Raw genomic sequence first — 23076 nt, 5'->3', positions numbered from 1 at the left:
AGATGTTAGACCTTTACTAACTGCGCACAAGGAGCTCCCCTCACTTTAAGAGGTAATAGCTTCATATCTTGACTAATCACTTGAAGTATAACCGGACAAATCATCTCTTTATGGGCTGTTTGGTTGGATGTAATTGCAGTTCAATTACAACACAATTCGTTGGTCACCTGAAAATGTAAATCATGATAACTCAACTGAATACAGATGTTAGACCTTTACTAACTGCGCACAAGGAGCTCCCCTCACTTTAAGAGGTAATAGCTTCATATCACAAGGAGCTCCCCTCACTTTAAGAGGTAATAGCTTCATATCTTGACTAATCACTTGAAGTATAACCGGACAAATCATCTCTTTATGGGTAATCACTTGAAGTATAACCGGACAAATCATCTCTTTATGGGTTGTTTGGTTGGATGTAATTGCAGTTCAATTACAACACAATTCGTTGGTCACCTGAATTACAGTGTTTGGTTGGAAGGAATTTCAATTCTAACTCTCTCCATAATACTGTCAAAGTGGGCCGAAGCCAGCGGGTTGACCCGCCACCTCCCGCAGTAGGGCGGATTAGGGCTACAAAAAATGGCTCGCAGCCTGTGCGGGCTGCAAGCCAAGCCCTATTTTGTTAAAATATATATATACAATGTGTACTGTGTACACATGAATATATATACACATTTAAAAAAAAAAAAAAAAAAAAAAAAAAAAAAAAAAAAAAAAAAAAAAAAAAAAAAAGTCCGCGAGACCGCCAACTCGCATGGCACTTGTAAAAGTCAACCAAAAAATAGGTCCATAGTGAGACGGGCCAGCCCGCTTTATTAATACTACTTCCCCATATGAATTGCAATTGAATGGGAAATGAAAGGGAAAAAAGAAGTAAAAGACTTTTTTACCCTTAATTATTATTAGTATTTTTATTACATAGGGACATTAGAAAAACTCATTTTTATTCACTCTTTTACATTCAAAAAGTGGACAAAAAATTAATATTTAATTTCTCTTACAGCCCGTTTGGTTCTCTGAAAAATATTTGAAGGAAATAAAATTTAAATTCCATGGAAAACAAATTACCAAGAAAATGAATTTCATAGTTTGGTTGGTGAAAAAAGAATTACGGGGAATATGAATTTCATTGTTTGGCTGGGTTTGGAATAGTAAGGAATTATGAATATAAAGACTAATATGCCCTTAATAATAATAGTGATACTCCGTAATAAATTTTGATAAGGTAAAATAGTCCAATTGTTTCATACTTTCTTCCAAATTCCTTTGGAAAACAAAATACCAACCTCTACCCTTATAATTTGTTTTCCTTCACTTTTAGAAAGTCAAATTCTATGGAAAACATTTTCCATCTAAGTGATCCAACCAAATAACATAATAACACATTTTCCTCAACTTTTTTTGGAAATCCAACCAAAAATATATAATTAAGGGAGTTCTCAAATGGATGAAACTCGTGAGATGAAGTTCTGTATGGTAGTGTGAGAGCTTCCACCTTCAAGCACTGCCTCCTCTGCTAATCCCTTCCACTTCACAGTATTTCTCTTTAGCCTTTTCCCTTTCTCTTCTTCCATCACTTCCCTTATGCAAGCTTTGATTTCTTCTTTTGTTACAATTCCCTTTTGGTTAGCCTTTGGCCTCACTCCTGTCTCCCATACATCCACAACATACTTGGCATTCATATGCTGATCAGCGCACTGGGGCACCGCTATCATTGGCACCCCGAGCATGAGTGCTTCCAGGGCTGAGTTCCACCCGCAATGTGTCATGAAACACGCGGTTGCCCCGTGGGACAGGACCAGGAGCTGAGGGCACCATTTCACGATCAGACCTTTTTCTGATGTCTTGGACTTGAAATCTTTGGGGAGCTTGGTTTCTTCGGATTCCCTGACGACCCACAAGAAGTGGTGGTTGATCTCGGCCAATGCGGTTGCGATTTCCGCCATTTGTTCTTGTGTTAGGCTGGCGAGGCTGCCAAATGATACGTAGATTACAGAGTTGGAGTCTCTCATACTTAGCCAATCCATGCAGGCTTGTGAGTGGGGCTTGAAGAAGCTGATTCTGTGGTCTTCTTCTTTGCTGTCTTTAAGGTTCACTGAAGGAATCAATGGTCCTATGGTTTTTACTGCCCATTTGCTTCTCATCCATTTCAGTATCTGTCGAGCCAAAAAGTGTGTATAGAATGATAACAGAGGTGTTTAGAAATTTCACACAGGAATTACATTTTGAGACTTCTTATTTGAGAAATCACATTTCACTCAATTAGGGTTTGGCAAGTTATTAGAAAATTTTGGGCGGTTAATTCAAAATTTAAAATTAGAAAAGAATAGTGGACTAGTGGAGAGACTTTTTTCTTTGGGTTAGTTTCTTCCAACAAAATCAAATTTTTTTTTTTGTCTTTTTTTGTTTTATGGTTTCTGCAATATTAAATGGGGTTTCACTGTCCACGAGAAACCATAATTACGGTTTTTGGTTTTATGCAAGAAATCAATTATTGTTTCTAACAGAAACCAATCATTTTCATGTAGTTTTTCATTTTCTCTTTTTTTTTTTCATTAAATTTTCATTTTTTTTTTATCACGGGTGATTGGGGAAATTAAGAAAATCTTCCACCACAAAAAAAAAAAAAAAGTGATCGAAATTTCAAAACTTTCAATGGGTGGATGGCAATACGTACTGATAATCGATTGTTATATTCTGAACTGGGGTCTACCATCCGCATGGTGGATCCGGTCTAATTAAATTATATGTCTATAGTTAACAAAATTATGTAACTATTACAATTAACATAGTATATACTTTTAGTTTATTTATAGGTCCATAATCGATTAAAATGTATATAATTAATATGTTAACTATGGACCAAGGTCTACCTTACATGGTAGACTCTAACCTAAAAATAACATTTAGATTTTGTAGTTGACACATAGTATCTGCAGTTGGCCGTTTCTATACTTGTAACTATCATATTATGTGTCATCAATTATCAAGTTATTTATTTATATGTACATAAATTGTTAATTGTATGTACAAAATGAGTTAACCGAAGGTACATAATTTTTGTACCAGGTTTCACAATACAATATAAATCAGGACTCATGGTATAATAATTGTAACCGATATGCTATCACCCCTCTCCAAAAAAAAAAACAATTTCAACCAAGGAATTACAAGAAAAATCCATGTTTTTTTTAGAAGAAATATGCCCTGTATGGTAAATAATTAACCTATCAATCAATTTTGACCTATTTGACAGATTAAAAAATCATTATAAGCTTTTGGTTAATAAGTTTTTTGTAACTCCAAAATACTAAATTTCAAAAGCTATTCAAAGCAACTTTTCAATTAGTCTTTTGAGAAAAGAAATTATACTAAATAACTATCAACTAACACAAATTTACCAAACACTTTTCTACCATCACTAATATTATCAATTAAAACCTAATCAGCTAACAGGAATTTACCAGCATAATATATGTGAATTTATTAACGAATTAATTACCTTTTCTTCCAACTTGTCGAAACTATTGAAGAAGATCCAATCCACTTGATCGATGTTCAAGAACTGATTGGCAAGCAGAGACTGAACGTACTTCGAATCATCGTTGAGGTAACCGAAAAAAGGCAAATCATTGGTCCCCATGAGCGGCATGCCCGGGAGAGACAGCACGGCGGATTTTTCCGACGGGATTTCCACGTCGCCGTTGAATATATGATAGAAAACGGCGCAGACGCAGCAAGGTTGAGTGAAAAGCGCCGCACCCTGTAACCCAAATCCTTTCGCCAAGCCCAGAATCCATGGCAGAACGGAATCATACAAAACCACTTTGGGTGATTCCGCATTTCGCTTTAGCTTCTCGATAACGTGTGGTAAGCCCTGGGAAAAAGTTGCTCGGAGCTGAGCAATAGTTGTCTCCGTGTTCTGCGGGGGCGTGTCGGCGGCGCGGTCGGGGAGGACGTCGGGAATGAGCTCCACGGCGATCAAGGAGGCGGTGGCGGTGGGTATTTGGAGGGATTTGGTGGCGGTTTGGGTGAGGAGGAGTGTGACTTTGACGCCTTTGGTGGCTAAGTGGGTGCAGAATTGGACCATTGGGTTCAGGCGGCCTTGCACCGGGAATGGAACGGCGAGTATGTTTACGCCTTCGCTAGACATCTCTTGTAACCGGAGTTTGGCGTCTTCGCCGGAGATGATGCCGGAAACCAGCTGAGCTGCTGAGTTTGAATGGGTTTGCTTGCGTGTCTAGTGAAGATCAGTACTTATGTGGCTTTGAGCTGAGCTTATAAGGGCAGTCTACCCTCATATAAGAAAATGCAAAATTTGCCTGGCCGCTCAACTGCTCACACGAGTGAAGTTTGGAGAAGAGACTAGTATTGAGTCTCACCAACCACAGTTTGTAAGTAACTTCTAGTTTAACTCACTGGTCATGTACTCCCAAATCTTACTGTTTGATGTGACAGCTGGTAAACTATTACCAACTACTTACTTTTTTCATGTGAATCTCAATACAAATGTCTACACTATGAATAAAAATTGAAAAATGTAAATCTCAATACAAATGTCTACATTGAGAATAAAAATTAGAAGTAGTAAATAGGACTACACATAATATTTTCCCATTTATTATTAGCTATTGCTTCCCTCACATGCAAATAGTATATGTTTGAATCTCATATAAAGTACTTGATCCAGATAGAACATATTATTCAAAATATTTTGTTTTGTACAACATTTTTGAGATATTAAAATTGTATATTTAGATTTTACTATCTACTTTCAAAATAATATGTTAACATTGATATGGACTTTTCACAAAAATAAAAACAAGTTACATGTAGGACAAAAATAGTTATTAACCTTATGCACTTATGGGAACTACCTATCATCACTCTATCGCCTGAAAACAACAGTTGTACAGTTGTCTTGGTTACTTTTCATATTATTAACTTGGCAATAGTAGAGTTGTAAATTTGACAAAGCAGTGCCGCATTCTTTCCATTCAAACCAAATAATTATTTATTGTTTGAGTAAGACAACGTGTTTGGCTTATTAGCGAGAAAATGAAAACCTTTATAATTTGTAATGATTATGTTTAAACTTTTAAATTTTGATAATTTAATACAAATTAAGACGTTTGAAGGGAGTTTTCTAATTTTAAAAATTTAATACATATATGATAAAATTTTATCTTTAAATCTAGTTGAAATATAAGGGAGTTCTCAAATGGATGAAAGGTGTGAGATGAAATGCTCTATGGTACTGTGAGAGCTTCCACCTTCAAGCAATGCCTCCTCTGCTAATCCCTTCCACTTCACAGCATTTCTCTTTAGCCTTTTCCCTTTCTCTTCTTCCATCACTTCCCTTATGCAACCTTTTATTTCATCTTTTGTTACAATTCCCTTTTGGTTAGCTTTTGGTCTCACTCTTGTCTCCCATACATCCACAACATACTTGGCGTTCATTTGCTGATCAGCCCACTGGGGCACCGCGATCATCGGCACCCCGAGCATGAGCGCTTCTAGGGCCGAGTTCCACCCGCAGTGCGTCATGAAACAGGCGATTGTCCCGTGGGACAGGACCTGGAGCTGAGGGCACCATTTTACGATTAGACCTTTTTCTGATGTCTTGGATTTGAAATCTTTGGGGAGTTTGGTTTCTTCGGATTCCCTGACGACCCACAAGAAGTTGTGGTTGCTCTCAGCTAATGCGGTGGCGAATTCTGCCATCTGTTCTTCTGTTAGGCAGGCGAGGCTGCCAAATGATATGTAGACCACTGAGTTGGGCTGTCTCGTGGTTAGCCAGTCCATGCAGGCTTGTGAGAGGGGCTTGAAGAGGCTGATTCTGTGGTCTTCTTCTTTGTTGTCTTTTAGGTACATTGAAGGAATCAATGGTCCTATGGTTTTTACTGCCCATTTACTTCTCATCCATCTCAGTATCTGGCAATTTGCAAGTCATAAACTGTGAATATATATAGAGAGTTAGGGGGAGGGGGAACATCATTAATCATTAAATATGCACATAATTATGATGCGATTGATCATTTTCTCATGAACCCACCAGCATTAACTATGACTCCATGCAATGATATTAGACAAATCTTCTTGACGTTAACATTATGTTTAAGAGTTTTGCTAATTTAGTGGCATTTTCTCCATCCCATTCCACTTAATGTGGTGGGCCAAGATGTAAGCATAGAACATTATTTATTTGTTATAAATTTTGACATTTCATTTAATACCTCATCAAAATCAATTAAGTCGTACTGTTAGCTCAGTAATCATAAAATTTTAAGAAGGTTTAGCCGATATTTTATTTGGATGACGAGGAAAACACGTAACTACTATTTGAAGGTATGCAGTGGTAAATTTTACCTTATGACCCTAGTTGACAAAGCACTAGAATGAGGTAAACTAATCCAAGTTGCTTATAGTTTAGTGGCTCAAACCAAAAAAGACAATAGACTGCTCCTACCCTACAAAGGAAATAGTGCAGTTTATGCACAACAATGTTATATTTGAGAATAAAAATAAAAAACAAACAATGCAATAAGTCTATTTTTGAAAATATTATTCTATTTTTGACTAATTTTTTCAACTAAACCTACTGTTAATGTGCATGGCCAGAGAAGAACATTAGATAATATTATAATGGCTCCATTCATGGACTCATTACGTGATGCGAAAAGACAAAAAATGGACACGTGCAATATAAGAGTAACTTTTGCTCATTTGCTCACATTTTCTGTCATTCCACGTAATGCAGTGGTCGGACCAAGAAGTATAATTATTTGTTAAGGCAATTAGACAAAGATATTAAACGAAGACAATAATTTCAACCAAGAAATTGAAAGAAAAATCAAGTTTTGAGAAGAAATAATATAATATAAGGGAAATTGATGAATTACATACCTCTTCTTCCAACTTGTCGAAACTATTGAAAGATCCAATCCACTTGCTCGATGTTCACGAACTGATTGACAACAACGGACTGAACGAACTGAGAATCATCTTTGAAGTAGCTAAAAGACGGCAAATCATTGGGGCCCATGGGCGGCATACCAGGGAGAGACACCACGGCGGTTCCCGAATTTCCCGGCGGAATTCCCGCGTGGCCGTTGAACACATGATAGTAAAACGCGCTAACGCAGCAAGGCTGAGTGAACAGCGCCGCGCCCTGTAATCCACATCCTTTCGCCAATTCCAAAATCCACGGCACAATTGAATCATACAACACCAATTTGGGCGTTTTTCCAGACGATTTTCGCCTCTCGATCACCTGCGGTAACCCTACCGAAAAACTCGCTCGGAGATGCGCGATCGTCGTCTCCGTATTATACGGAACTTCGGCGACGCCGCCTCCGGGGAGGACGTCGGGAATGAGCTCCACCTCGATCAAGGAGGCGGTGCCGGCCGGAGTTTGAAGGTATTTGCTCGCCCGCTCCGTGAGGACGAGCGTGATTTTCACGCCTTTCGTGGCCAAGTGCGTGCAGAACTGGATCATTGGATTCAGGTGGCCTTGCGCCGGGAACGAAACCACCAGTATGTTATTGCTTTCTCTAGACATCTCTTGTTACTGGAATGTGACGTCTTCGCCGGAGATGATGCCGGAAACGAGCTGAGCTCCACCTCAATTTTGAGCTTATAAACATCCTCATTCCTTAACATTGAGAGGATAGAGCTGATCCTATAATATAGGCTATGTTTGGCAAACCTAGCTGAAAAGGTAGCTGAAAGTTGAAAAGTAGCTGAAAACTGAAAAGTTATAAGTTCGAAGTTGAAATCTGAAGAGTTGTTAAGCTAGCTGTTATAATTAAAAGTGTTTGGTAAAATTAGCTTTTTGATAAGCTGATAAATGTAAAAAGACTAAAAAGAACATCTTCGTACAATTTAAATAGGTTTGTTTATATATTAAAATACAAAATAATGAAATCAATATATTTTAATAAAATATAAAGTAACAACATATATTTGAAATCATATAAAGTAAAACAAAATGTTTATAATTCATAAAATTAGTTCATACAAAAATCAATGTTCAAACACAAATGTTAAATTGAAATTACAACCAAACATATTGAAGAGAAAAAGTCAAAAATGTTTTAATTGGAAAGGGTAAATGATGTTATTTCTTTAAAATAATAAGGTTAAAGATGGAAAAAAAGTTAGAAAGTTNAATAGACTGCTCCTACCCTACAAAGGAAATAGTGCAGTTTATGCACAACAATGTTATATTTGAGAATAAAAATAAAAAACAAACAATGCAATAAGTCTATTTTTGAAAATATTATTCTATTTTTGACTAATTTTTTCAACTAAACCTACTGTTAATGTGCATGGCCAGAGAAGAACATTAGATAATATTATAATGGCTCCATTCATGGACTCATTACGTGATGCGAAAAGACAAAAAATGGACACGTGCAATATAAGAGTAACTTTTGCTCATTTGCTCACATTTTCTGTCATTCCACGTAATGCAGTGGTCGGACCAAGAAGTATAATTATTTGTTAAGGCAATTAGACAAAGATATTAAACGAAGACAATAATTTCAACCAAGAAATTGAAAGAAAAATCAAGTTTTGAGAAGAAATAATATAATATAAGGGAAATTGATGAATTACATACCTCTTCTTCCAACTTGTCGAAACTATTGAAAGATCCAATCCACTTGCTCGATGTTCACGAACTGATTGACAACAACGGACTGAACGAACTGAGAATCATCTTTGAAGTAGCTAAAAGACGGCAAATCATTGGGGCCCATGGGCGGCATACCAGGGAGAGACACCACGGCGGTTCCCGAATTTCCCGGCGGAATTCCCGCGTGGCCGTTGAACACATGATAGTAAAACGCGCTAACGCAGCAAGGCTGAGTGAACAGCGCCGCGCCCTGTAATCCACATCCTTTCGCCAATTCCAAAATCCACGGCACAATTGAATCATACAACACCAATTTGGGCGTTTTTCCAGACGATTTTCGCCTCTCGATCACCTGCGGTAACCCTACCGAAAAACTCGCTCGGAGATGCGCGATCGTCGTCTCCGTATTATACGGAACTTCGGCGACGCCGCCTCCGGGGAGGACGTCGGGAATGAGCTCCACCTCGATCAAGGAGGCGGTGCCGGCCGGAGTTTGAAGGTATTTGCTCGCCCGCTCCGTGAGGACGAGCGTGATTTTCACGCCTTTCGTGGCCAAGTGCGTGCAGAACTGGATCATTGGATTCAGGTGGCCTTGCGCCGGGAACGAAACCACCAGTATGTTATTGCTTTCTCTAGACATCTCTTGTTACTGGAATGTGACGTCTTCGCCGGAGATGATGCCGGAAACGAGCTGAGCTCCACCTCAATTTTGAGCTTATAAACATCCTCATTCCTTAACATTGAGAGGATAGAGCTGATCCTATAATATAGGCTATGTTTGGCAAACCTAGCTGAAAAGGTAGCTGAAAGTTGAAAAGTAGCTGAAAACTGAAAAGTTATAAGTTCGAAGTTGAAATCTGAAGAGTTGTTAAGCTAGCTGTTATAATTAAAAGTGTTTGGTAAAATTAGCTTTTTGATAAGCTGATAAATGTAAAAAGACTAAAAAGAACATCTTCGTACAATTTAAATAGGTTTGTTTATATATTAAAATACAAAATAATGAAATCAATATATTTTAATAAAATATAAAGTAACAACATATATTTGAAATCATATAAAGTAAAACAAAATGTTTATAATTCATAAAATTAGTTCATACAAAAATCAATGTTCAAACACAAATGTTAAATTGAAATTACAACCAAACATATTGAAGAGAAAAAGTCAAAAATGTTTTAATTGGAAAGGGTAAATGATGTTATTTCTTTAAAATAATAAGGTTAAAGATGGAAAAAAAGTTAGAAAGTTATTAGCTTATTTTGAAACGCTACCTTAGATAGCGTTCAAAAATAAACTCTTATTTTAAGCTACTAGCTTATTTTAGGAACATTACCAAACAGAGCTTATAGCTTATTAGTAGCTTAAAATAAGCTATAAACTCCTAAATAAATTTTGCCAAACAGAGCCATAGAGTATTGTATGGACTTCGGGTGGAAAAAAACATACAAACAAAGTTGGTGCATGTTTCACGCACCAGTAACGCTCTAATGAGTGTTGTATAATTTTGTCATATATTTTGATTATTTTATTTTTAATTTCAAATTAATCATAATATGTTACGTTATAAAATAAATAAAAGAATTGTAATTATCATTAAATAAAAATAAGCATGCAGTTATATATCTAAAAACATAATAAATAAAAATAAACATGCATTTATATATCTAAAAACATAATAAGTCTTAATCAAAATTATATCAACCGTTTTGTACATTGTGTTTTTAGAGTTACTATACAATTTTTTAGATAAAAATATCATTATCGTTATAACTTTCGTTATCTTTTCATTAACTCTACCATATATCTTTTCTTATATTTTTTAATGATAATAATATTTATAGACATGTTGAAAATATTTTGCATGTTTGATAGTATGGTAGAATTGGAATAATTACAACTCTATTTGACATGTCTTTCTTGGCAAATTAAACTGTGAATTATAATTCATATTACACAGTGAACTATTAATAAATGTTTATTTTTAGTATATTATAAAACTATTTTTAATATATTATATTAAAAATGAACCTTCAAAAATAAATTTTTTCTACACTATACCTTTCTCGGCCTTTTGGTTCAGTAGGTTGAGAAAGTAGCTATGAACAGATACTACATTGTAATAGAGTTAGTAGTACTCAAAAAAAAAAAAAATTTTGTACACTAAAATTGAGCATGCATATGAGCATATCAGTGGTATTCAAAATAGACTATAATCCATAATAAAACTACGGGCCTTTCTTTAGATGGGCTTCAAGTTGTTACTATGAGCCCTATTTTAAATGAAATAGGTACCTACAAAACCAAAAACAAAACAAAATAAAGCAAAAAAGAGTTTAACAGATCTTACTGAAATGGCACACCTAAAGCTTTTAATAAATATGTAAAATTATCATAACGTTATTGTATTTTTTTATGTTCATTCTGGACTATTCATTTATCTTGATGACCTTTGAATAAATAGCACAGATTTAACCGCACAATCGCATGGGAGTACGGGACACACCCAACTGCATCGGAACCCATATATAANTCTGAAGAGTTGTTAAGCTAGCTGTTATAATTAAAAGTGTTTGGTAAAATTAGCTTTTTGATAAGCTGATAAATGTAAAAAGACTAAAAAGAACATCTTCGTACAATTTAAATAGGTTTGTTTATATATTAAAATACAAAATAATGAAATCAATATATTTTAATAAAATATAAAGTAACAACATATATTTGAAATCATATAAAGTAAAACAAAATGTTTATAATTCATAAAATTAGTTCATACAAAAATCAATGTTCAAACACAAATGTTAAATTGAAATTACAACCAAACATATTGAAGAGAAAAAGTCAAAAATGTTTTAATTGGAAAGGGTAAATGATGTTATTTCTTTAAAATAATAAGGTTAAAGATGGAAAAAAAGTTAGAAAGTTATTAGCTTATTTTGAAACGCTACCTTAGATAGCGTTCAAAAATAAACTCTTATTTTAAGCTACTAGCTTATTTTAGGAACATTACCAAACAGAGCTTATAGCTTATTAGTAGCTTAAAATAAGCTATAAACTCCTAAATAAATTTTGCCAAACAGAGCCATAGAGTATTGTATGGACTTCGGGTGGAAAAAAACATACAAACAAAGTTGGTGCATGTTTCACGCACCAGTAACGCTCTAATGAGTGTTGTATAATTTTGTCATATATTTTGATTATTTTATTTTTAATTTCAAATTAATCATAATATGTTACGTTATAAAATAAATAAAAGAATTGTAATTATCATTAAATAAAAATAAGCATGCAGTTATATATCTAAAAACATAATAAATAAAAATAAACATGCATTTATATATCTAAAAACATAATAAGTCTTAATCAAAATTATATCAACCGTTTTGTACATTGTGTTTTTAGAGTTACTATACAATTTTTTAGATAAAAATATCATTATCGTTATAACTTTCGTTATCTTTTCATTAACTCTACCATATATCTTTTCTTATATTTTTTAATGATAATAATATTTATAGACATGTTGAAAATATTTTGCATGTTTGATAGTATGGTAGAATTGGAATAATTACAACTCTATTTGACATGTCTTTCTTGGCAAATTAAACTGTGAATTATAATTCATATTACACAGTGAACTATTAATAAATGTTTATTTTTAGTATATTATAAAACTATTTTTAATATATTATATTAAAAATGAACCTTCAAAAATAAATTTTTTCTACACTATACCTTTCTCGGCCTTTTGGTTCAGTAGGTTGAGAAAGTAGCTATGAACAGATACTACATTGTAATAGAGTTAGTAGTACTCAAAAAAAAAAAAAATTTTGTACACTAAAATTGAGCATGCATATGAGCATATCAGTGGTATTCAAAATAGACTATAATCCATAATAAAACTACGGGCCTTTCTTTAGATGGGCTTCAAGTTGTTACTATGAGCCCTATTTTAAATGAAATAGGTACCTACAAAACCAAAAACAAAACAAAATAAAGCAAAAAAGAGTTTAACAGATCTTACTGAAATGGCACACCTAAAGCTTTTAATAAATATGTAAAATTATCATAACGTTATTGTATTTTTTTATGTTCATTCTGGACTATTCATTTATCTTGATGACCTTTGAATAAATAGCACAGATTTAACCGCACAATCGCATGGGAGTACGGGACACACCCAACTGCATCGGAACCCATATATAAGGAAAATAAAATAACGAACAGGGAGGATTATCACAGTCTCCATTGGAACTGGGACAAAAAATCTGGCAAGATTAGGTGAATTAATTACCATCCCAAATGGAGCCTCTTTTTTATGTTTATGAATTCAGATCTCAATTATTGGTAAGTTTGTGTTTCCATGTGCCTAAGGAAGAAAAGCAACCATGACGCCTATCAAACCCCCCATATAACTACCATATATACATGTTAAGTGTAATGCTAGGCACTGCACCCATCCACTTTTCACTATATATTTTTACCATCCTAAGTTAGGAAAAAAATTAAAACAATTTCTACTAATAAAAATGTTTTAATTATTCAACATTTTTTTTATTTAGTATATATGCCCTTTAATTAAGTAATATCAAGGAGGAATTTTAGGTGGTAAAACATACCGATTAAGAAAAGAAGCATTTTACATATGTTAATATATTCTTTCTATTTTATTTTTTTTTTGTAATGGATAAAATTTGTAATCACTAATCTAGTGTATATACTGTATAAATTCTGCCTATATATAAATATGAGAATCGTTCCACCTAATTAGGGGAGCATTTATTCCATTTTGTTTTCAGACTTTGTAGGCGTTGTTTTACTTGTTTGGCAACATATATGCATTTGATTTTGGTACGCGTGAAATAATAATAATTATAATAAACCAATAGAAATTATAAAGTAAACGTTGCGAATTAACTACATTAAGAACGTGCGAATTACCAGTCATATTGTGATCCATCAACAGCGCACTACAAACAGTGCCTATGCACTAATGAAAGAAGAAAAAAAAAACCAAAAAGAAGAGACAACCGCATGCATAAAAAGGGCCCATAACGTGATCGTACTCATAGTTATTGTCTGAACCATGATTCACACAGTTATGTATATCACAATCTAAAAACGACTCTATTTTGAATAATTTTTTTTCATGTCACCACTGCAACATGCATTTTTATAACTCATAATTTATATTATTCTAAAGCATAATGTACATTGTTTTAACTCATAAAATACATTATGTTACTTTAAAAATTTCATTATTCTAACCCATAGTATACATTATTTTAACTCGTTTCTGATCCACACAATAATTTGAGGTGATCCTCTATAAATTTTGACATAATGATAAAGATACACTTTGACTGCCATCTCATTTTTGCTCTAGTAAGCCATCTAATCCAGAGAACAGACTAGAGGTGGAAGTGGTAGCCATGGACGGCGGCGATGGAAACCCAGCAGATCATGTGGTTCTGTTCATGGCGGCAGAACAAAGCTACGCAAACCATTCCTCAGAATCCCAGCAAAACCACAGAACAGAAACTCCCATTAATCCTTCACAACCCCCTCCAAGATTGCAGAAGCTTCACCGCCTAAACTTCTCCAAGCCCAAAACCCGCCTCGCCGATTTCAGCCACTACCCACCCACCCAAAAACCGCCGTTTGACGACGGAGACGGCGACGGAGACTACTCCGAGCGTTTCAACCCGACCCAAAACGACACCGACAGCGACGAGTACGAGGAAGAACCAGTGAGCGGAGAATTCGGAGACCGAATGTTGTTCAAGAAAAAGAGAAAGATCCCGTGGAGAGCCGTGGTGGAATGGGGGCTGTTCTTAATCATAATGACCTGTCTAATCTCCTCCCTCACAATCTCCTCTCTCAAACACAGCTTCAGGCTGGGCTTAGAGCTCTGGAAATGGTGCCTTCTCGTTCTCGTTATCTTCAGCGGCCGTTTGGTCTCGGGGTGGGTGGTGCGGTTCATGGTGTTCTTAATCGAGAGGAACTTTATGCTGCGCGAGAAAGTGATGTATTTTGTGTATGGGTTAAGGAAGAGTTTCCAGAATTGCGTGTGGCTAGGCTTGGTTCTTCTTGCGTGGACTTTCATGTTTAATTGGCAAGTGCACAAGGAGAATAAGATGGTGAAGAAAGTTTTTCAGGCTTTGGTGGCGGTCCTTGTTGGAGCCACGGTTTGGTTGATCAAGATTGTGCTGGTGAAAGTGCTGGCCTCTTCGTTTCATGTTACCACTTACTTTGATCGCATGAAGGAGAGTGTTTTTCACCACTACGTCCTCGAGACACTCTCCGGCCCGCCCATGGACACCGTTGCATATGAGAAGGTAGGCTTATTATTATTTTTTGTCAACTTCTAAAGCAGATCCTAACCGTAAGAGGTACTTAGCTCGTATCATATTTAGACTAATCTATATTCGCATCTGACCAGCCCAATTAAAGGGCAAAACACTGGTTAGATTGATTTTTCCAACATTCCTAAGGAACGAGAGTGAATGGTCACTCACACTAACCAAGCTGATTAGAGGGTAGGTTTATTGTATTATGTGTTTCATTTCAATTAAATAGATTTGTTTAGAAATAATGACCTTTTTGAGGTATAGATCACTCAACCTCCCAATTAGGGATGTTTTAATTTTTTTTTTTTGGTGGCGAGGGCACCATAGTCACGATCTGAGGGATTGAAGGTGTGTAGGGGTAAATCCCACTATTGTGAAATAACTCACAAATCACATATAAGAGTTAAGTGGCTGCTTAGATCATTAGTACAACATTCTGCTATCGAAACTTAAGATGCTATGCTACTAGCTATGACTTTTAGCTTACTGGTAATCACTTCATCTCAACAAATGGTAACTTCAATAGGAAATTAAAATCTTATAGGATAAGCTCGAATGGAGATTGGAGAAACTTTTAATTTTGATAAGCCTAGGCATTTTCCCACAAAGGAAACCCTTGAAGACAGTTAATTTCCATCTAAACCTTTAATCTAACCTCAATATAGCTAATATACCTCTATAATTGGGGATGAACAACGTAAATTTTTCCTTTAATTTACACGTTATTGATCTCGGCTTATAGGTCCACGGCCTGCAACATCTCCGTAACATGGCGCAAACGAAGTCGATGCCGGCGAAGCTGGGGGAATCGAGTCCGTTATCAGGGTCGGGAAGGGTGCATTCTCGGAGGATCGACATGGAAAAGCTGAAGAAGCTAACGATGGAGAGCAATAAATCGGCGTGGAGCGTGAAGAGGCTGGCGAATTATGTGAGGTCTTTTGGGCTGTCAACTTTGATCTCTAGAAAGGTTGATGAGTTTGGTGAGTACGAGATTACTAGCGAATGGGAAGCCAGAATGTGTGCCAAAAGGATCTTCAAGAATGTTGCCAAACCGGGTGCCAAGTACGTTTTCTATAATCCTCTCTCAAATCTTTTTTTGTTAACTCTAAAAGAAATTATACTAAACAATTATCAGTTAACAGTTAATTTACCAAACATTTCTTTTACAATCCAGTTAATGTTATCAACTAGTTATACTATCTAACTCAATCAGCTAATAACTATTTACCAAACAAGGCCATAGTGTTTTTATTTTCACTTTACTCCATATAGTTAATGTGTTTTTTTGAGATTTTTTTCATACTATAACTCTATATAGCTAGTTAGTGTTTTTTTTTTTGGGTGGATAAAAAGTTAATGAAACATAGGCAAATACTATTGTGTTGTGGACTAGCTTGGCAAACAATTCTTCTCTCTCTTGTAATCATGCACCGACCAATGATGAAATCCGCTAATGGATATGATTAAATTAGGAAGGAAAGTGGCCATGATTTTCAAGATTAAAGCTTGTAATAATTATTAATCGCACAATTAGAAAAATGCTAGAAATGGGTGATTGGTTCCTATAATCTTCTTTTCTTTTTCCTTGGTTATTTAGATGCCTACAATGTGGAACGCTACGTGTAGGTTTAACTTTTTACCTAACTAGCTTGTTGAATTAAAAATGTTAAACAAATAATAGTGGATCACTCATTATATATTTATATTGCAGCTAGTAAATGCCAAATTATTCTATAAATCTGGATCCAAAATATACAATTTAAATACTAAATATTTACACTTTACATATTAAATTTGTAGGTGTTTTGTTATTTTCTTGTAATGGAGGGATGACAAACATTAGAAAAGCACAATAATTTAAATGATTAAAATTAACTTAAAAGTTTTTATAAAAATATTTTTTATTGTATTATTAAATGAAAGCCCTACAAATAATTTTTTAGATATTATATTATAACGTGAAAGCCCTAGCTACCCTTATCTATGTATAGATTTCGGAGGACCATTAGATAATTTATTTAATTCTATTCTTTTAGAAAATTTTATTTTGGACCACAGAATTAACGGATACACTACAAATGTATATGCCTATGAGTTTCATGATTGCTCCCACTAATTGTGGATGTCCATTCATCGTACATGCTGCATATGCATGTCATCATATAGTTGTTGTTTCAGCTTGATGGTAATGACTGTTTGGAATTAACAAAACGGAAACGTGACGTACCAAATTAAAACTAATAGGATTTATAATTTTTTTTAATTTTACCGACCATATATTCTTTGATTTACGAGAAAGTTTACTGTCGCTATCTGAAGATCAATGTGTTCTGAATAAAATTCGCCTTGTGAGTTGTGATTTTAGCCGACAAAATATTACAAGAAGGTAAATCAATTTAAGTTGCTTATAGTTGACTGATGACTCAATAAAAAGGTTAATAGGTATCTAATAGCTCACATGAGGAGTTAAACTTAAAATTTTGTGATTATCAAACTAATTGTCGACTAATTTGGCTGAAGTTGTATGACATAGATAGCATATATTCTTAAACTTTAGTGCCTAAGCTGATAGTTATATTACACATTTATGTTTATATATTATATATGCTCAACACGCCTTCTCAGGTGTGCGGGCTAACTTTTGACATGTGATTAACTCTGATACCAAATTAAAATATGTGCTATGATCTATCTCAACTAAAAGACTAAGTTGATAGTTGAACAACACATTTATATTTATATATTATATATCCTCAACATACAACAACACCCACATATTCTTTTTGCGCATGCAACATGGTATGGTCCCAAATGAAGTTGTAGTGGATGGGAGTTTCATTTGTTTGATCCAATTTGGAATTTTTAGTAAATACATAGTATTCTTTAAAACCCAACTAGGTTTAATTGTATAATTTTAGAAAGTCTCATTTATTTTTATGAGCTTTTAAACGTTTTTTGTTATTAATATTTGTTTCACTAAAAAAACGTTGAATTGAACACTTAGAAATTTTAAATTTATTGTCAATACACGCATATTCTTCTTTGACACATCGTATTTAATTAGCTTACATTTTTCTTCATTGAGGTTTCGATACACACATATTCTTCTTTGACACATCGTATTCAATTAGCTTACACTTTTCTTCATTGAGGTTCCAGTATCTTAATGTGGTCCTGTAAATATGTAGTGCTATATATACATCATGCTTTCTTTTCTTTTTTTTCTTTCTTATTTTTTTTCTTTCTTTTTTTTTTTTCACAAAATTTTATGATATTTTTATCTTTTCATTTTGTTGTTCTGAAATTTCAGTTCAGTTATTATGAGAATCAAACTCAGGTTATTTCAGAGTTCTTCCTCACAAATTAAAGAAACTCTTTTGTCATTTGAACTACTCTTTTGGATTCTAAAATTTCAGTTTTGATATTATATTAATTGTATTCTTTTAGTTCGGTGCTATAATATTCTTTTTAAGGATTATGCTATGATATGATAATCTTGAGATGACAACAAATAAAAAAACATATCATATTAAATTACAAACAATATATGTAGCAATAAACCACAGACAGTATAATGTTGTACACTTATAATTCTCTTTATTTGTTTGGCTCTAAATCTTCTAATTTGTTGTCATCACTATCAAAAGCCTGACACCTGAACACGCAACTGAGGACACAATCATAGGGACCGCAATACCACAAGAATGTCCCTAAGCATTGCTGAAAGGATACCTATCAATTGTTAAAATTCCTTCACCTTTTTATGTATATACCACATGGGATGATGATTTGATGATGCAATATATTAATAATTCAAAAATACAAATCTTATGTGATATGATTGAATATAGTTACACTAGGGGACAAGTATTTTATCCATTTGCTTTATAAGAAACTGAATATAGTGACAACGTAACACTAGTACAAAGAAACACATCAGCTACACTTACACAAGTGTTTCCGCTACACCTGTACAGGTGTAGCGAATGAGGATGATAGAAAAAGTATAGTGGATGAGAGTGTCGCGGAAAGCATCATGCTAAACGCATTCTTTAGAATAGTTCGGAGATTGTGTTTTCAAAGCCTCTCAGGGTCTGTTTACTAACAGAAAATTGTTTTCTATTTTCTGTTTTCTAATTTTCCAGTTTTCTGTTTAGAAACTTGTTTACTAACACTTATTTTTTCAAATTTATTTTTTTAGATTAACGTTATAAAATTAACAATAAGTTTAATTTCGAGTGATTTTTAAACCTTATATTTAAAATATTTTAAAATATATTTGGTTTAAATAGAATAGATATATTTTTTACTTTTAAGTCCAATATATGTAAAAAATTTACATTTGATATCAGAACCAAATTTATATTTGTATATAATATATAAAAAAAAAAATATTTGAACCAATAATTTATTAAGTTCACATAAAATTTAGTTTAGATAATAATAATATTTTTTGAGCTAATATTTGAAATATGTTTGGATATATTCATTTGAATGACATGTATATAATATATAATTTTTATTTTGAATTCTAAATAATATATATGTGAAATTTCGATATCCGATATCTGGACCAAACTTGTATCTGATATAACATAATTAAAAATATCCAAACCAATAATCAATTGAGTTCAATCCAAATATAAAACGTGGTATAGATTTCAATTTTTAATTTTGATAATGTGAATGATGTATAATTTTAAGCATAATCAACTAAGTTATATTTAAATAAGTAATGCAAGTAGAAAAGATAGAAGATGATGATAAGTAAAAGAAGATGATAATAAATGTAATCATAGTAATGAATAAATATGTAAGTAGATAATGGTGAGAATGTACGTGTTTATAGTGACATATAGTCTAATAGATGATAGCTGGTTCTGTTTTCCATTTAGAAAACAGTTTTTTATAGTGTTTCAGTTTTCTAAAAAATTGAAAAATTATTTCCTGTTTTCAAAATAAAAAACTGTGCTACTAAACATGTTTTCTAATTTCTATTCTCCAGTTTTCTAAATTTCCAAAAAACTGGAGAAAATTTCCAGTTAGTAAACGGGCCTTCAAAGTTTGTCCACAGAGTCTTAGTAGAAGATAAAGTTGGCATACCAAGAGCCAAGTAGATCCCAGTAAAGACCGGTTAGATAGTTTTCGACTGCTTTCTTTGAAATTTCCCTTCCTTTTCTTACTAAAAAAAGTAGGGACCAATAATATTTTAACCATCAATAAACCAACTAGATAGTATCTCTTCACATGCATTGTCATGTTTTGTTTATGAAACACTAGAGCCTATCTGATCTATATCAAACAATTTTTACTTTTTCTAATATCGTTTTTCTATTAACAAGTGAACTTTCCATTAGTAACAAGTATTAATAGAATTTTTATTGTATTGTTTATCATTTTACATATGGATTAGAATTTTTCTTGAAGTATATTCTAAAATAGACATTCACAAATTTAAGGTACATTGAAGAGGAAGATCTTATGAGATTCTTGAAGAAAGTAGAGATTCATACCATATTCTCACTCTTTGAAGGAGCCCTCGAGACGGGGTGGATAACAAAGTCCGCCTTTAGAAATTGGGTGGTAAGTTTATACATTTGATCCAATTATCTTATCATGTCATAATAATAATTTTAATTAATAATGAAACATGGTTATGATGATATGAAGGTTAGAGCATACTATGAGCGGAAATTCCTTGCACATTCCTTAAACGACACAAAAACAGCAGTCCAACAGCTACACAAGCTGGCAAGTGCAGTTGTATGTGTGATTATAATTGTGATTTCTGTCTTAATCATGGGATTAGCATCCACAAAGGTTATCGCCTTCATCATCACCCAACTTCTTCTCCTGGGATTCACATTCCAAAACATGTGTAAAACCGTCTTCGAATCCATCGTCTTCGTCTTCGTCATGCACCCTTTCGACATCGGCGACCGTTGTGTCATCGACGGCGTCCAGGTATCTCTATGCGCATGCACACAAACACACACATATATAGACCTTAATTTAGGTGCAGTTGCGCCTTAACGTGCGGTCAATGCGGTTGCATCAATAGTTATGCACATATGCACGGATAGTGTTAGGAAAAACGCAACAAAAGTACACCAAAAAACACAGTATGTATTAAGTATACATCACCAAAAACGCATCATTAGGTATGCATAAAAGCACCACACCTGTTCATAATTCACAATTAGGTGTGGTGCATTTTTTTGGGGTGTGTTGTGTGTTTTTGTGATGTATTTGTGAATTTCATTGTTGTGCGTTTTTCTAACTCTATTGGTACCTTTTTAAGCGGCATCACCGCCCGCACGTTAAGACGCAGTCGCATTTGAGCAGAAGTATATATAAATATATTATTTAGTTCTTGATAAATAATGTTAGGAAAAATTGTAATTTATGCCCCTCTATAATATGTCAATTATCAATGTCACCCCTGAATTATTGTGGTTTAAATATTGCCCCTCAATTTTCAACAACGATACATATATTGCCCCTCCCGTGGTGTAAATATTGCCCCTCCTTCGTTACGGGAGGGGCAATATATGTACCGTTTTTAAAAATTGAGGGGCAACATTTACACCACTAATAATTCAGGGGTGACATTGATAATTGGCATATTATAAAGGGGCAAAAATTACAATTTTCCCATAATGTTACTTTTTGTGTGTAGATGATTGTTGAGGAGATGAATATACTGACGACGGTGTTTCTTCGTTATGACAATGAGAAAATCTATTACCCTAACGCGGTTTTGATCACGAAGCCCATCAGCAACTTCTACAGAAGCCCTGAGATGAGTGATACCATCAATTTCGACATTGACATCAACACTCCTATGGAGACAATAATCGCACTTAAGAAGGCCATACAAACGTAAGTATTATATGTTAAATTCCTACACTACATCCACATTTGCATTTTAATGAACAATTGAAAAGCACAAGATTTTCGATCATTTAAAAATGATCGAAAATGATGTTTCCCATCTCTTAGAGATCCAAAAATCACAAAATTTTCAAACATCCAAAAGTTGTTGGAAATGTTTTCGATCTCCGGAAGGTTCGAAAAATACTTGAGAAAAAAGAAGTGAACAAAAATTGAAGAATTTTTAGCCATGATGCTTTGGTAGATTGTATTGATGATGATGATGTTAGGTACATTGAGAGCAAGCCAAAGTACTGGAACCCAAAGCACTCAGTGGTGGTGAAGGGACTGGATAATGTGAGTGTGTTGAAAATGTTTCTAAGTGTTCAACACACAATCAACCATCAGAACTATGGGGATAGGAACAATCGCATAACCGAGCTGGTTCTTGAGCTGAAGAGGATCTTTGAGAGCCTTAGCATCAAGTATAGTCTCCTGCCTCAAGAGGTCCATCTTACCCAATTCAACACCCCCAATTTCACCATGCCAATCCCCCATCGTTAGCTTCTTCAAGCTTTACTACTCCTTTATAATCATATATATATATATATATATATATATATATATATATATATATATATATATATATATATATATATATATATATATATACCAGTGTAGTATGTAAAAAAAAATCTAATTTCATCCACCCATCTATTTATTATACTATGGTTTTAATTGGTTGGTGTTTTCTGCGAGGTTTCTTTGTGAAATTAAATTCAAATGATAATACATTTGTCTTATTGTACGTATTTTGTTAAAGAAATTTCTTCTGTGTATCACTGTATTGAGTAGTGTAATAAGTAATAGAATTTTTCATTCTAAATAAAAGTTTCATTTTATATTTTTTATAGTATTGTGTGATATTATGTCGTACTTTTAAATTTATATAATTGTAAAGTAGACATGATCAAATAGCCCACCCAATCACATATGCATGGGAATACAATGAGACATCGAATAAAAAATGTAATTAGGTCCTCAAATAAGTTTCTTGGTGGATCCCACTGTGGAGACAGAAATAAAATCCTTATGTTATGAAAAACTACCAAAAAATCACTCTTCCATTTGTTAAAAAATCAAGCTTAAATTATTAGGCATTGAACAATCACCTTAAAAAAGAAAAATTAGATATAAAAACCTCATATAATCACTTAA

The 23076-nt window shown here is 33.8% G+C and overlaps 3 protein-coding genes across 3 annotated transcripts; 1 reads left to right on the top strand and 2 right to left on the bottom strand.

Moving 5' to 3' along the window:
• Positions 1-1198: 1198 nt before the first annotated feature.
• Positions 1199-4248, bottom strand: LOC116027905 (UDP glycosyltransferase 9-like). Its single transcript, XM_031269675.1, has 2 exons — positions 3503-4248; positions 1199-2156 (listed from the first exon to the last, which is right to left on the bottom strand). Exons 1-2 carry the CDS (start codon positions 4151-4153, stop codon positions 1440-1442), a joined length of 1368 nt encoding a protein of 455 aa, XP_031125535.1. The 5' UTR covers positions 4154-4248; the 3' UTR covers positions 1199-1439.
• A 942-nt stretch (positions 4249-5190) lies between these two features.
• LOC116027555 (UDP-glycosyltransferase 74E1-like) lies at positions 5191-9351 on the bottom strand. The gene is made up of 4 exons (XM_031269256.1): positions 8667-9351; positions 6992-7489; positions 6907-6948; positions 5191-5934 (listed from the first exon to the last, which is right to left on the bottom strand). Exons 1-4 carry the CDS (start codon positions 9276-9278, stop codon positions 5218-5220), a joined length of 1869 nt encoding a protein of 622 aa, XP_031125116.1. The 5' UTR covers positions 9279-9351; the 3' UTR covers positions 5191-5217.
• Positions 9352-14006: 4655 nt separating this feature from the next.
• On the top strand, positions 14007-22480 carry LOC116026616 (mechanosensitive ion channel protein 10-like). Its single transcript, XM_031267946.1, has 6 exons — positions 14007-14973; positions 15728-16047; positions 20445-20568; positions 20656-20949; positions 21665-21867; positions 22149-22480. Exons 1-6 carry the CDS (start codon positions 14068-14070, stop codon positions 22420-22422), a joined length of 2121 nt encoding a protein of 706 aa, XP_031123806.1. The 5' UTR covers positions 14007-14067; the 3' UTR covers positions 22423-22480.
• The last annotated feature ends 596 nt before the right edge of the window (positions 22481-23076 follow it).

The sequence above is a fragment of the Ipomoea triloba genome, chromosome 8, assembly GCF_003576645.1.
Source record: "Ipomoea triloba cultivar NCNSP0323 chromosome 8, ASM357664v1".
Classification (NCBI taxonomy): Eukaryota; Viridiplantae; Streptophyta; class Magnoliopsida; order Solanales; family Convolvulaceae; genus Ipomoea; species Ipomoea triloba.
Note: the sequence above shows the minus strand (reverse complement) of the source record. Positions and strands in the feature narration are given on the sequence as shown.